The sequence below is a fragment of the Astatotilapia calliptera genome, chromosome 16, assembly GCF_900246225.1.
Source record: "Astatotilapia calliptera chromosome 16, fAstCal1.2, whole genome shotgun sequence".
NCBI classification, from domain to species: domain Eukaryota; kingdom Metazoa; phylum Chordata; class Actinopteri; order Cichliformes; family Cichlidae; genus Astatotilapia; species Astatotilapia calliptera.
The window spans coordinates 21,434,400-21,449,794 of NC_039317.1; the positions used below are offsets into that span (position 1 = coordinate 21,434,400).

The following is a 15,395-nucleotide window of genomic DNA, read 5'->3' on the forward strand; positions in this document are numbered from 1 at the left end:
GCTGGGTGAGCAAGAGCAGAGAATTTCTCTAAAAGTAAGAATTATCCTCTCTGCTTTTCTTCTCTCTGTCTTTTTCCATTTTATCCCCTCAAAATTGCTTACCATTATGTGCCACATACTGTAGCCACTGTTTCACCAAGATTGGATGGACACAGTTAGTCTCTTATTAAACTATGATTAGAAGCGAAGAAGTTGTTCACCAGATCTGCATGATGAGTCCGTGCCAGAGAGTCAAAACACCACTCAGTCATATACACTGTCAAAAATGCTTTCAGTGTGCCTGGTCTCCTTTATAAAGGAAAAGACTATGACCCCAAATGAGCATTTACCACTTTAGCATATCAATCGATTCAAATGTCTATCATCCTTCCTTTGTTTTCTATATTTCAGTCGGGCAAATCGCAGCACACTTCTAGCCATTATCAGATGCCGCTTCCAGACAGACACTAATATCTGATCCCAGCGGCCCAGTTTCCAGTGTTTGCGTATCCATACGGAGTCGCTGACCTTCCCAGACATGTTTGTTAGCATGTGAGTAACTAGGAGCAATAACAGGAATCTGAGGCTGATTGCTCAGGCAAACTGTCATTTCCTTACAGCATTTGCCACTTTAGCACCGGCGGATACATTTATAGATTTGGCTTTGTTTGAAAGACTGTACTAAATGAAAACAAACAGTCGCCTGTCTGACCCTGTGGAATAAAAAGTAAAAATCTTTTTGCATGACTAAATACGCATTTGTCTGATAGTAAACGGGAGTATGTAGTTTTGCAGAAAGACAGATGGTACCACCTTCATGTCTGATTGCTTACAATAATCCAGCAACTTTCTGTGTAATTAAAATCTTAATTGTTTCATTAGAGCCAAAATCTCAAATTGAAACTTGCAGTTTTGCAAAGGAGAGATGAAAGCAGTATGAAAAATGTCCTCGATCTCAAAGAAAATTCCTCATTTAGCATTTTAGTTGATGGAGACGACTAGGATGTGGATTTTAACAAAATTTAACCCAAAAAGTTGCAACCTCTTGTAATAAGCTTGGCTTTAACAGCTGAACACGGTTAATAATCACAAGTGCCACCGGTGGGGGGGCCAGAGAAGCAACGAGCATCAGCAAATAAAGTGTGTGACCAACAAAGGATCAAAGTGAAGAGATCAATATGCATGGATTCCACTAAGAAACCTTAGACAAGGTCACCACTTCCAGACATCAATCCACATTAACTATTAACAACAGGCTGCCACGTGTGTGCACACTTTCATCCACGAAGCACAGATGTGTTTGCCACAAGACCAACATGCTTTTGTTTTATCCACTCTCCATTTACAAGATGAGACACAGAGACGCTAAAAAAATCTAATAAATGAAGTCCCTCAGCAGCTTGTGTGATGACTGATTGCTGATGTTTTCTTTATTTTTCGATTCAGGCCTCTTTCTTAGACAAAGCAAGTCAGTCTAAAATAAAAGAAACACTTCCATCATCGCAGATTTTTTTCTTTCAGTCAGCTAATGGAGCACATCTAAATGTGGCTCTTAAACCACGGGGGACAGGAGTGAGTGGGACAAAAGAGGGTCGTGTAAATTAGGAGGAGGAGGAGGCAGAGGGGAAGAGAGAAGGGAAAGAGGAAGGGTGCGAGCAGCTCTTAATGCCCTGCCTCCTATTGTGTTGAATAAAGAGGCAGACAAACAGAAACATCAGGACAGAAATATAACAGAGGTATCCTGCAACACGTGGCCACCCATTAACAGAGACGACTGGTGACTTTCACACCAGTTTCTGCCTGGTACCAGCCTTACATGCCTGGCCTGTTCAGGGAAAAGCTGATTCACGTGAGTTTGCTCAAGTGCAGGGATTACAAGTGTTTGCTCTATAGATTTCAAGAAGATCAGCCTCAGTTACATAACTGGAATTCAGCAGAATATTGCTAGTTCTCGTCATCTTATAGGGGTTTTTTCCTTTCTCGTGTCACGACTTGACATTAACAGTAAGGCCGACAAAAGAGCCGAAAGTATTTTGTAACAAACAGATTGCATGAGATGTACAGCAGAATAAGACAGGGGGCAAGCCGTGACAAGGAGAGGACTGTGATGGCTCATAAGATGGCAAATTTCCACACCCATTCCAGTATTGCCTCAATAAAGAAATTTCAGCACTACAAAAAGTGAAGGAAAGTTTTGAGTGGCTCAGCAGCTGAGTCAGTTTCAGAGGTTTTTCCACTCACATGAACAAAAACCCACTGCATACCAGCTGCATGCCCACCACACGTAGTTTTTTAGATTAAAGTAATTAGGAATTCAAATTAAAAAAAATGTGACTGTATATGGTAAACCAAGCATCAGTGACAAAGTGGCCCATAAAGATGCTAATAACAGCTCAGCCTGCTGCACCAGCATCTGTAAAGAGTGACTCGCACTCTGGATAAATCTCTCCCAGACACTATAATCAAAGGTGGGCAAAAAAACCCCAACGAGATACTGTGCTGTGCTACCGTATTGCTGTTTTGTTTATGTACTATAGACAAAAAATAAAACTAATCATAAAGGAAGTTGACTTAATAATAAAGCTAACACCTGCACCATAATAGTTCCGACTTGCAAACTTAACTCTTTCCCCTATAAAGATGACATCCGATGACCAGCTTTGACATCTCGGTTTATATCAGTAAACATGTGGTTTGAAAATCATTTAAATAGGTTCTGGGTTCTTCCTAGTAAGCTGTATAGGCAGAAATCCCTCTTGCTAACTTCTAATGCACAACCAGAAAAAGCTCAGTTCAGATAGGAGAGACTGGGGTTACCCCTAGTAGACGTTAGCTTGTTTTAACTACTTTAGCTTCCAAAAAATGTCTTATTATGTGATGTGAGGAGCCAAATATAAGCCACCAGCTGCAGGAAGCTGTAGAATTGTATTAAATATATGCAAACTTAAATTAATAGGGCTGCCTGTGATATACATTGGCACTATTGGACACTCGTCTGCATTTTGGTATGCGAGTCTCAGGCCGTAGGGTATGAAGTCAAGATGAATTGTCTAAGAAGCAGCAACAGATGGTCTAAACAAAACTCCTCCCCCTCGTCCTCTCCATCTTTAGGAGCTCTGTCACTAAGTCAGGACAAAGACAATCACCTCTGACTGAGGCCTCAGCAGTTAGCCAGGCGGAAATATCCCAAACAAAGACCAGCTGGGACACAAAGGAGCACGGGTAGCGGCTCGTATTAAATCCCACAGACCTCAGTTACCTCCTGCTGCACAGCTTCCCATTCCAAGCTAGACAAACAGAGTCATGTCTTTATTTGTAATCATGGGAAAGTACAGTGTGCATTTGATGATGAAGCCCAGTTGCAAGTGGGATTAATTGTGAAGAGTCGGTTAGCGGGCTCCTCTGCTTCTGGTAACCAGATGTTTTATTAGCGCCATTAAAAAGCAAAGCAGAAACGCTGCCATGACATCTCCGGCTCAAGCTAATTTCAAATTCTTAATGTTGCACGTCACTCAGCATGTGTAGCACTGCTGAGGCAGAACCAGCTGACAATAGTAATCTGACTCCACCAAAACAGGCTGCACGCCAACCTCCCATCATGCCTTTTGACACAGAGACCACTCAGGCTGAATGATGTGATCCTGGAGCTGGAGGCTTAAGTTTCAGCAGCTTGTATAAAGACATCCAGCTCAAGGATTTGCTAATGAATGTCCCTTAAATATTTAAGGTCATACACAGTACAAGGTGCCACGGCTCTTTCTCTGCCGTCTGGCATGTATCAGGTGATCCTATCAGAGAGAACAAGAGAAAGCTAATTAACTCAGCCCGACTTGGACTCGGCTGAACAATTAGTTATGATAAGCTACTTTCTTGGATCATAAAGTGGTTTTGGGGAATGGTGAACAAACGGCTGCCCTGCAGGTAGGACCGATGCCTGAGAACCTCCAGCTCGAATCCTGACAAGCATATCAGTTGTTGTTGTGCTCACATGTGGAGGAGGATAAAGTTAGCAGTGGAACATGTGCAGCAGCAACATATTCGACTAAAAGGAATATGTTTCCGTTCTCCCTTTTCTACTTCACCTTTCAAAGAATTAATGTGGCGATTAACGCTAATAACAATCTGGTTTGCAATCATGCTTGTTTAAAATCAACACAAAACTCGAGCTCTCGATTAATCTCATTTAGATTTCTCTCCATCATTTTTATGGATAGAAGTGTAATCCAGTGCTGCATTTACACCTCAGAGATTAAGACTGCATTAGCATAACAAACAGAGTCACAAGGTTGTGTCGCTACCACTGTGCAGACAGATGTGCAGTCCAGAGCATTGACGGGATCTGTAGCATTTAATAAGGTCAAGCAGCAAATTGGTACTTGCACGCTAATGCTGTGCACTTTCACAGAAACCAGTGCAATAATTATTCAACAGAAAATATGTTATTAGTTATTTATGTTGGAATCATTGAAACGAACTTTTCAAAAAGAATTTTTTCTTCCTTTCAGAACTAAAAGTAAACATATTTGTAGGAGTGGGTGGTTTGCTGGGATATCAGCTGAAACATAGATGTTTATAACCATTAAAATATATATATTTTTAAAAACCAGCACATCACTTTGTAGCAGAGCACAGCCAAATTTTAGGAGTTGTAATGGTATCTCCTGAACATCGGGTGAGTGGGATGAGTGGGAGTCTTCCAAGTGGATGGTGAGATTAATAAGTAGGACTAGGCAGCTGGAGGGGGAAACTGGGCAAAGCTCCCTCTGGGTTTTTGAGCAGAAGACTTTCCAGTAGGTTAAACCACTGTCTCCTGTATATCCTACAAACAGCAAGGCCCATGCTTAACTGCAGTTTCTTTACCCTCATAAACACAAGACGCTACTTATTTATTACCTTATTACAGTATACCTGAGAATTATTTTAATTTATACAACATGTTTAGTGTGTAAATGTGTGTGAAAATAAATGTATCTACTTGTGAACAGCTTCACTCAAAGGGAGGTAATTTAATTCAAGGGTTTTTCAGCAGCGGTTGTTGCAGCACAAAGGAAAAATCCTCCGTTGCACAGATTTTCCAAGGATTCATGTCTCGGCACATGCCTTTTATGTCTTCGTCTTTCTTTGTTACCTCGTTGCAACTACACAGTCTGCCTGCCGCACACGTTACAGCCTACGACCCCCAGCCAGCATGGGGTGAGGGCAGGGTGTGTGACCGAGGGGAGAAATCAGAAGATTAAAAGCAACCTCTAGCATCTGTGCTAGAAGACGTATGAATTAATGATGGAGACAGCAGCTGATCAGAAATTAGCTAATGGAGGAGGAGGAGTCCCCTGGGGAACAGGGCTTTCCCTGTTTGTGATGATGTGGGGTGGGGGGCGTTGGGTCGCTGGTTGTTCTTGAATCTGAAGAACAGCCTAAACCCTGAACAGAAGAAGCTTTACACCGAGGAAAATGTTTTTGTTAACTGAGAAGGACTGTTTGAGAAGTATCCGTAGCTAAATGGAAATCAAACAGTAGTCTGTTATCACTGTCGTGCAAGCCATTATCATTATCACACTTGATGGACCTGAAAGAGATGAGTTACAATATTAATCTAACAAATATGCACAAGTCTGTGTGCACAAGCAGGATTAAGTGAGTGTGTCTTTTTTGTGTCCAAGTGTGTTTGGTAGTCCATTTATCTGTCAGTCAGCAGATACACACTGTCTGCAAAGGCGGGGTTCGAGGGCACCACCCTGTCATCCATTGACAGCGTTAATCTGTTGTGTTGCTAATGAGTGTATTGAGGAGAATTTGAATAACAAATTGTGTCTTCGGGAGCGAAAGAGAAAGAAGAGAAACACTTGAATCTCTGCCACATACTCCAGGCACAGTGTCGCGTTTTACCTCCTTATCCTGTGCAAACATATTTTCACTCCACTGCTGATCAAAGCGTGCGCCCTGATCCTGGGTGCACACAATGGAATAGGTTACAGGACGGGGCAAATAGGCAACGAATGATGTGATTACTGCAGGTTTGATTGGATTTCCAGCAAAGCTTGATGACTTGGAATATCTACCGAGCCACATGCCAGCATCTCGCCCGTCTGGCATCTGCATACCTCTGTTATTCGTCTGATAGCTATGGGGTCACACAGCAGGAAACCCAGAGGTACTCGAGGAATGCTGCTCAGTCAGTGTTGTGTTTGAGAGTGTGAGACGTGTGGGGCACGGTAAGCAAAGTGGTAGCTTACAAAGCAGCCCGGCTACTGTTACGCTGCCATTGACCTTGTAGCTCATGCTGTCCACACTGATTACTAGAAACTCTCCTATCTTCAGCATTTTATTATTTTGAGTGTTTCATACTGAAGCTATTTATGGTTTGATCAAATCCAATTTGGCAATGATAAGCTGCACATTGGTGATACTGTCGATGTTATTAAAGTCACTGTTAGGACTCTGTAAGCAAATAAAATAAATGCAGTTTTAACCTCTGTCACAAGTGAATTTATTTACATGTCCTGAGTCTAAAAACCTGCAAGGATATTGTTTCACTTTTAAAAATGGTGCTGATTTAGCGCCTGCAGAAACAGTACCACCTGTGTAATGAATTGTGAAAAGCTTCATGAAACACTCCCGCAGCATTATCCTTAAAACAAATGTTACCCATCCAGCAGGAGCTGATGATATGATAGCAACAAACATAAAAGACTCAGAATAAAATAATAAGCTGCCTTTAATCTGAGTTTACAACTTGTAACTGCAATTAACCTCCAAATTGTCACTAGTGACGTGCAACCATTCTCTGTACTTTTCTTCTTGAAATATGCCCTTAAACTTTTATTTGAACTGCATCACATGCTTACAATGCACATTTTACTTTTACCAGTACACGCCCATGCTATGGTATTGTCTGGTCTGTGATTTTCGTCAGCTGCTAGGTGATTGCTAGGCAGCATGATGACATCACAGCACATAATGCATAATTCAAGTTTTGTGGCTATAAATTAGATGCTACTGTCATGACATTGAAATGATACGATGCTATTAGGAGGTGCATAAACGCTACAAATGGGTCATTTTAACCTGTTGGTAAGTGGTTGCTAAGCAACATGATGGCATCATAATATAGATAAGAACCTTCAGGGAGCTAAGATGTACTTGCGTGCCAGTCTTGGTTGCTCAGCTCCTGATGGTGTTGGAGGAATTTGCGGGCAAACGAGCAGACAGGGATTTTGTGTGTTATAGTCAGATGTATAATTTATAACAGGAAAGAGGGAGGACTGGAGGTCAGGATGAAGAAACTTTGGCCAAAACTATTAGATCCACTGGTCGCGCAGCATTTCAACAGCACACAGACTGATTCCAATCAGAAATCCCAGAACAAATATGAGTGAAACTGCTCAAACCTCTCCTTGGATTGTGGCGAGTGTTTCTTATACAAAGCAGGGGGATGAAGTATGTTTAGCAGTGCGTTCAAGTGGCAGAGATAAACACACAGAGAGTCCTAAAAACACGGGACATTCCTCCTCATGTTAGTCTCAGCTTCTCAGCATATCATCCTACAAAAAGCCCCGGGCCTCTAACCACACACACACACACTTATAATAAAACACACTTAGAGTGGATGGGAAAGCTAACATGTCATGACTGTGGATTGTGCCATGCTGTGCTGTTTTCTCCAGTCAGGCTCTTCACACCACGGCAAGCTAGGCTCATGCAGAGTGGGATGTGTACTCGAACTCTACAGGGTGCTCACCCCTGTAATTAGTCCTGGAATTACAGCTATAGCATTAATCGCTTCACGAGAATCAACAAATTTTACTGTTTTTTAAAAAAAAAAAAATTCACCTCAGGCTATATTCACATATGGTAGTTGCAATGTGTTTAACCTAAACTCACAGGATGGTGTAGCTTAGAAACACGCATACTCCATCCCATAATAGGCTGACTCTGTGCAGCGTAATCATAGGGGACTAAAAAAGGAAAGTCAACATCTGGACTGGGAGCAGTAAATCACAGGTTGGCTGTTATTAAGCTGCCAGACGAAACCTTGGAACCCAGGGGATTTAAGCGACACTCATTACCATCTCACTATGTCCATCAGGTCGGCCAGTCAAGGTGAAAGACAACAAACACTTTTTAAAAAATTTTTGCATGAGGGAAAGCGACAATAATCTTTAATTTTGTCTGTGTAAAAATCTCAAATCCTGCACACAAATCTGATTTGTCTTTGGATTTGAGTCGTCCACCTTTACCTCACGGAGATGTACTGAAAATCATTTTGAGATATGAATGACAGAAGGGACTGCATGCCTGACACTTTAAACTAAACGCAGATACCACACCAGTAACATGAGCAGCCCAGGCACAGACATCCAGTCAGCCTACAATATCAACAACCCATCATTCAGAAACATCGCTGGTGACAGAAAGACGCCACTGAGATGTGAAAATAACAGTCTGGGACATTTACATATATGACATCTTTCTGGAGGCTACCCAAGAAAATCAGTGAAACTAATAAACAGTAAGAACCAGGACCTTCTTTTTACCCATGCAAGACACAACTGATACAGCTATATTTGTGGTCAGTGGAGGGGTTTCTATGTCCAAGTGATCCCAGGACCGACCCGTGGTAGGGTCTCCCCTTGACAAAATGACCCTGGGTAAGAAGCTAGACAGGGCCTGTCCTGTGTAGGGTTAACTGGTCCAACTTGTAGTACAACTTGGTCCCTGCTAAGTGAAAAAAAAAAAAAGAATGGATGGATGAGTGTTAGATTTTTTGGGCGGCATTGTTTCGCATTTATTCGACAGGATTATTAGTAAGCAGGCAAGAAAGAAGGGAGAGACCAAGAGACTCTGCCATTCAAGAAAGGGGTCCAGGTCCAAAGTTAAACCCTGCAGCCTTTCAGCCAGTCACTTACTTCCATCAGAGAATGTTTTATCATTGAATAAAGAAAGTACATAGATCAGTATGACTGTATCTTTTCAGCAGATTTGGCATATAATAGTTTGAGAGTGTTCTCTGTCATCACCGACTTACTTGCCCAAGTGCCCTGATGTGATTAATATTTCAGAGAACAGCACACCCAGAACGGCCCTGATGCACACACACAGGGAGGGCGGCAGGAAGGATGGGCGTTGGAGAGAAGATTACAAGTGATTTTTCATGTGTAGTGCCTCAACTGAGTGAGAGGTCTCTAATCATGGAGGATGGATTTGAGTCAAGTGGGTTGAAGGTCAGCTGTTAAAGGAATAGCTTGAGTGAAGCTTTGTTTGTTTTTAATTTGGGGATTTGCTAATTTGCAAAGAGTTAGATGATAAGATTGTCACCAATCACATCTATAGAAGTAGGACTACCCACTGGGGATGTCCTGGGAACCCAACCTTGGTAGCGTTTTTCCATTTGCATCACCAGTACCTAATAATGCACCGTCACCTCCTGTTGCTGTTCTTTACTTTTTTGTAATTCGACTTCATTTTTTCTCCTCCTGTGTGGTGAATGTGCAGCAGTGAGTGGAAGGGAAGTTCTTGCCAAGATTTTTATATTTGTGTCCAGTGGGTCAAAATCACTGTGTAGGCAGCATAGTGTCAGTAAAGCCTGAACAGTGTTAAGCGCTGCTGTTTATATGCATGGATATTTTAACAGTGCTCCCTGTGCTGCATTCAAATGGTGGCTGTATCAACATACACACTGGTTTGGACCAATCGCCTACATCACTAAGGAAATATCTACTCTATAGGACAAAAAAGATCCTCCAAACCAAGTTCTGATGAACCATGATGGCACCTCCAATAGTTACTAAAGCTGTGTGGAAGTTCCTGTGGTATTAAAGCAGCTTAAGTTCAGAAACACGTGTGCACAGAACATCACATAGAAGAAGCTTCATATAGATTGTAAAGATGTGAGAGTGGTAACTATTTCTTTCAGGTTTACAGGCAACCAAGACCACGAGAGACTCCACGCAGCAACAGTTCGTCCATCATCAGGAGCTAACAGACAGGAAGAGACGATTCCGTGCAGTGTTATTTGTCACTGGTAAAGAAACTGTGGAAAGATGGAGATATGTTTTCCTTTTATTTCCACAAACACAGACGGCTTTGTCTGAAGAGCTCGGTGACATAGCGGATAAAACTAAAGTCAACAGCATGGCGTCAGCAGGAGGTTATCACAGCGCTGAGTTCCCTGTGTGATGGTCAGCGCACTGATAGACGGGGGTCAGGTTACTGCTAGACTCACAAGAATTGCAAACACAAGCTAAAGAGTTAGGAAGGGATCGGGTCAGAATATTGCAGAGCGCTGACTCCAATTTATTTCACGTTAAAACGGAAAATTCAGGAAATCGTTGAATAAGCTGTGGTCTCGAAATCCTGACGCTGCAAATCTGTAACATGATAAGAACGGATTATCCATGTTTTCTGGTGCATGGTCAGACAATGGCTGCTGGTAATTAGCTTCTGTGCTCTTGTGGTGGATTAAACCACCTCCAGATTGTTCCAAAGCTGCAGGAGTTCTGCTGTCGCACACTCAAACCGCTGCCTTAATAATACCTTCCTCTTTGTGATCATAAACAACCGGCCCCGTTAATTCACTGCAGCTCCGAAACTCTAAAGAGCCTTGTTTGAAAATCCCCTAATTTGATGTGACAATGCAGACAATAAGCACTTCAATTTTAATTACAAATGAAAACAACCGCTTAGAAGAAAAAAAGGAATGCTGGTCCCATTACATTTCCTTCCTTCCTTCTTCACATCCTAACTGTACTTCCTGGCTCTTTCCTTACTCCATCAGCCAGCTGCATGGGAGCAATGATTCTCGGCTCTTTAAAGTGGCAGCTGGAGGAAGTGACAACTGGGCAGAAAAGTGTCTGTCGCCAAAGGGGGGAAAATAGTCCACCTACTACTACGGCAGGTTTGCCTTTCTCACGTTACCCATTTCACCACAGAATGCAGCCTCGGATACCGATCCACGGCCCCGACTTCAGAGATCCAGACATAAGCGACACGTAGAGCTACGAGGGACGTTTTTAGGATGGGAAGAATGTGTCTGAGGGTGAAGGGGTCAGCGGTGACGGTGTGAAACCTAAAGCCTTGCAACCGCAGCTCTACAGGATGGATGACATGCAGCCGTGACCAGGAATTTGGGAGGTCAAGGCTGGGTATTTGGGATTCCCTCTGTCAGAGTATCTTTAAGAGGAAGGAATTTGGTGTGTAATGCAATGAAGGGGTTAATGGGTGTGGAAAAGTCCTCCTTGCTTGGGTTTACAGTGTGTAGCAGCTGCTGCTATAAAGAAACTGATTACCAAGTTTAGAAAATAGCTGGGATTCAGGATGTTCTACAAAGGTATCAAGTATCTAAAGTGCGTGTGGGAGCTCACACATACAAAGGGAGGTCGCACAAAGGTATAGATAATGCTCATATTACCTGGCAAATTAATAGCCAGGAAGGAAGAGGCCCAAAGGCACAACAATGTTTCTCATATACGCTATATGAAATGGATTCTTGCATAAAACTTTTCACTGGAAAAACGGTTAAAATTAGCAGATATTGTGGATAAAGCTAAATAAACGAAATTAATTTCATAATGGAAGCTCTGATTCATCCAAATTTGGGTGTGACGCGGGCAGGGAGTTTCTCGTATGTCTGAAAAAACAAAATGTGAATATAAAGTCTGCCAAATCCAGCAGCCTTGCAGTATAAAAAAAACACCCTTCGATACTTGTGTGTTTTTGTTGGGTCACTTCCATTAGAATAACGTATTGGGTGTGGGGTAAAGGACAGTGCTGAAGGTTTTATGGTGGACAGGATGGGCCATCAGGATGAGCACACCCATGACCACTCCTCTCAGTCCACCATGATTTCTAACCCTTGTCAACGTCTCCACCTTAACAAACAGTGGCCTATGAGGAAAAGCCGATTCTAGATTAGTAACTGGCAAATTGGTAAACGTGCATATTTCTTTAATGCATGATCTGCAACAGAGTTTTGTGATGCAAAAGGTTAAAAAAGATGTGCTCCTATCTACACAGTTCCAGCTTTATACAACCACGACATTCACAGCAAAGACACATCCATATGATTTATCCTGGTGCACTTGTTTATAGAGTTGAGTTTAATCCTTATCTTAATTCACTTCCAGAATTCCTGCTTAATTAAATCCAAGCTGTGGCACTGTGGAGTTCAAGACCCTGGCATCTTTCCATGACACCGAAATTCACTTGAAAACCAGGACAGGTCAGTCATTCCCTCTAACACAGCTCAGACCGGAGATGTGAAACAGCAGGTAGAGATAAATATATATTTTTATGCTGTTGTTGTCCATTAGTGGTCTGTTACAGAGACTCAGTTTAATTTTAACAGTAAAAAAAGCAGCAGTAAGTACAACGAAGTCAAACCAATATGTATTTTAGCTTAAAATTTTAAAACACTGCAAATGAATGCAGTCAAGTCCAAAGACAACCTAACAAATCAAGTAGAATGAAATATAACCTACCCCAAAAAACATACACCTATTTGGAGCAAATACTACAGGATGTCTTGCTCTGTTGGTAAAGGTCAACAGACACAAACCAGATTAAAACTGAGCTGAAATAATAACCTTCCTCTTCGCAGCATATCACTGTAATAAAAGCAGATTATGAGTCAAAATCCAGCTCTCCTCCATCTGCTCGCTACACAGTCGGTGTGTGCAGCAAATTATTGAAAGCTACACTCGAAGCTGCTGAATTTATTATTGTATGACTGAAGTCACTGAAAAATAGAAATGCATCGATAATTGTCCAATCAGCATTAAACCTGCCTTTGCAAAGAAAAGTGTATGGAGCACCTCCTGCATGCTGAAACTTCTGTGAGTCACAGCATCACTGAGGGGCATGGCTGATAGGGAGGTAGAGGATGGGAGGAGATTCACTCCCCTGTACTCCATCTGTCTTCTCTGTGAGTGTGTGTGCCCTCCTCTGAGTCAGAGGGGCATGACAAATCAGACCTAAAGCCAGCCTGGCTTTCACCTACATCAGAGTGTGCTGCTCTCTGGACTGATTGGCAGATGACACATCCAGCTCAGCAGTCACTGCATTGAGAGTTGCATTGTGTAGCCTCTAATTAAAGCTACACACAGGTTTCCCTGAGAAGCTGTAGTAGTTTTTGTCAGGGCAGACATTTGTATGACTAAGAGGCTTCTGTGGACAGTGAGGTTGCCACTCTGGCTCCATCCTGTAGAGGTATAGGACACATGAGCGGCTGATAAAGGATCACAAAGACCGCAGAATACATCATAATAAGGGCTGCTTTTACAGGGGTGTGAAAATCATGAAGTGGTCTGAACCCATCCCGCATTTATAAAAAGCTCAAAACACAGTGTGGTGAAACAAAACAAAGGAGCGTGAAGGTCTCAAAAATCCATGTAGGGCTCCAAATTAAAGCAAAGAGCTACTAAAAAGTATTCATACCGCTATAGAGAAAGCAGGCGAACTCACCTCTAAAAAGGAAGTATTCATCTTAACCAGTGCTCGACCTCACGGCTCTTTGTAGTCTGACTTCAGGGTACCACAGCTGAGGAGGAGAGCGGGCTGTATTCCCAAATTATTCCCATCCGCTTCGGTAAGATAATAAAATCTTTTCTCTTTTTTTCCGGATACTTGCTCACAACTCTGTGCCAGTCATGAAACGAGTCATTCTGCTCTCTGATTTTCGGACACTTTCGGACTTGTTTTCTGAAGTGTCCCGACAAGCCGCTGTGGAGCTGCCTGCGCCGTTTCTGCTGTCTACTCATTTCAATGGACCCGGCTTATTATGCAGGGAGGAGGAGCCTGCTGAGCCACAGCCCTCCCATCAGCATACGCCCTCTTTGTTCATGTTTCTACAGATTTTAAAAGGATGTGCACATGTATCCAACATACCAGGTTTTTGCTTAAAAAGGTTTATTATAGCACAGCAGGCCTAATATGAATCTACTTCTATGTATATCTAGGGTGAGACTGAGTCTGAGTCATTATTTTGCTTCCTGGAAAAAATATACAGAGAAGAAAGAAGCAGATCAGGAGGAGTAAGTTGGTTTTATTTTTGCAGATGTCTTAAAAAAAATCTTTCCGATAAAATGAGCATTTTATGATTATTTGATTTGAGGACCTTCTTATTAGACTCATATGTTTCCATCGCCAAGTAAAAACTGTAAAGCATATTGAGCACTGAATGCACAACTGGGCTGTCAGTCTTCTATTCTTCAATGCGTTTTTCTTTCTTTCTTTTTCTTTACCTAAGAGTCACTGACAGATGAAGAAGCTATGAGGTCAAACGGGTACAAATACGTAAAGGCCCCACATTCATCCTATGAAGAACCAAAGCATGCATTCCCTTTCATTTTGGCACATTTTGGTTGTATTTTAGTAATTTTGCATGCCTTTGCAGCCGTTCTTTGTCTCTTGTGAAGTCGGTTTGTGTGGTTTTTGCTGTTTTGCATCTGGTATTGTTGCTGTCTGTCTGATTTGGGTTGTTTTACATTTTGCTGTAGTCGGTTTGTTTCTAATTTCAGCTCTGGGGCTTTTGTTTTAATGGTCATCTTATGGTCTCATTTTCTAAACACTAATCAGCTCCCTAATGTGGTGTTTGTTTGTATTTGTTTATTTTTAAGGGTATGCATTTGTTGCAGTTTTTCTACTGGCACTGAATTTGAAAAATATTCAAATACCTCATCACGCCGGGTGATTCATCATCTCCTTACTCTCACTTTATTTTTTTTAAGGATTTATATTCAAGCTGTCATACTGTTAAGATAAATAAAAATATATTTATATGTGTCATGGTGCCAAATTTAAAAATGGGTAGCCAGTGTGTCTTTAAGCTCATTCTTTTGGTTTTCTTTTGGTTCACAAATCAATAATAATAAATAATGAATAGATACATTTTATAAATAAATAATGATATGAAATGATGTATCGGTGATTGACGGGGTCCTCAGCAGCCATTTATAAAATCACAGACAGCTGCTTTACAGTCTCAACACAAAAATCATTTTCTTCTTTGTATTATTTGTTGAAATCAAACAATGGATGTGCATTTTGCAGCTCATGTACTGCCTTTGCTAACAGGTATGATAACACCAGATAGACGAATATGTTACTCTATACTGAGCAGTCATGCAACAGCCCCAGACTGCAAACTGTATGCAGTCTGTTATATAATAGATGCTTGCTGTGTGATATGGCAGAATGTTTTGGTCAGTCTCCTGATTTGATAGTGTTGTTCTCACAGCTTAAAATTATTTTATAATTTTACTTTGAAGCTCATTCTCTTTTTAAAAAAACTTTTGAAACACCATGTTTTCAGAGATGGAGCTATATTACCACTGATTAGTGAGTTTACTACACAGTATTTTAAAGTAACATATATGGGATGTTCAAACATTTCTCTAAGCATTTTTGCAATACCCCTCTGA

The 15,395-nt window shown here is 41.6% G+C and overlaps 1 protein-coding gene across 1 annotated transcript in view; it reads right to left on the reverse strand.

The window, feature by feature from the left end:
• The window catches only part of myo10l3 (myosin X, like 3), a 60,459-nt gene extending 46,738 nt beyond the window's left edge, over positions 1-13,721 (reverse strand). Inside the window, exon 1 of the mRNA XM_026144145.1 lies at positions 13,438-13,721. Coding sequence (XP_025999930.1) covers positions 13,438-13,458 — 21 coding nt within the window. The 5' untranslated portion in view covers positions 13,459-13,721. The remainder of the gene's footprint in view (positions 1-13,437) is intronic.
• Positions 13,722-15,395: the final 1,674 nt, after the last annotated feature.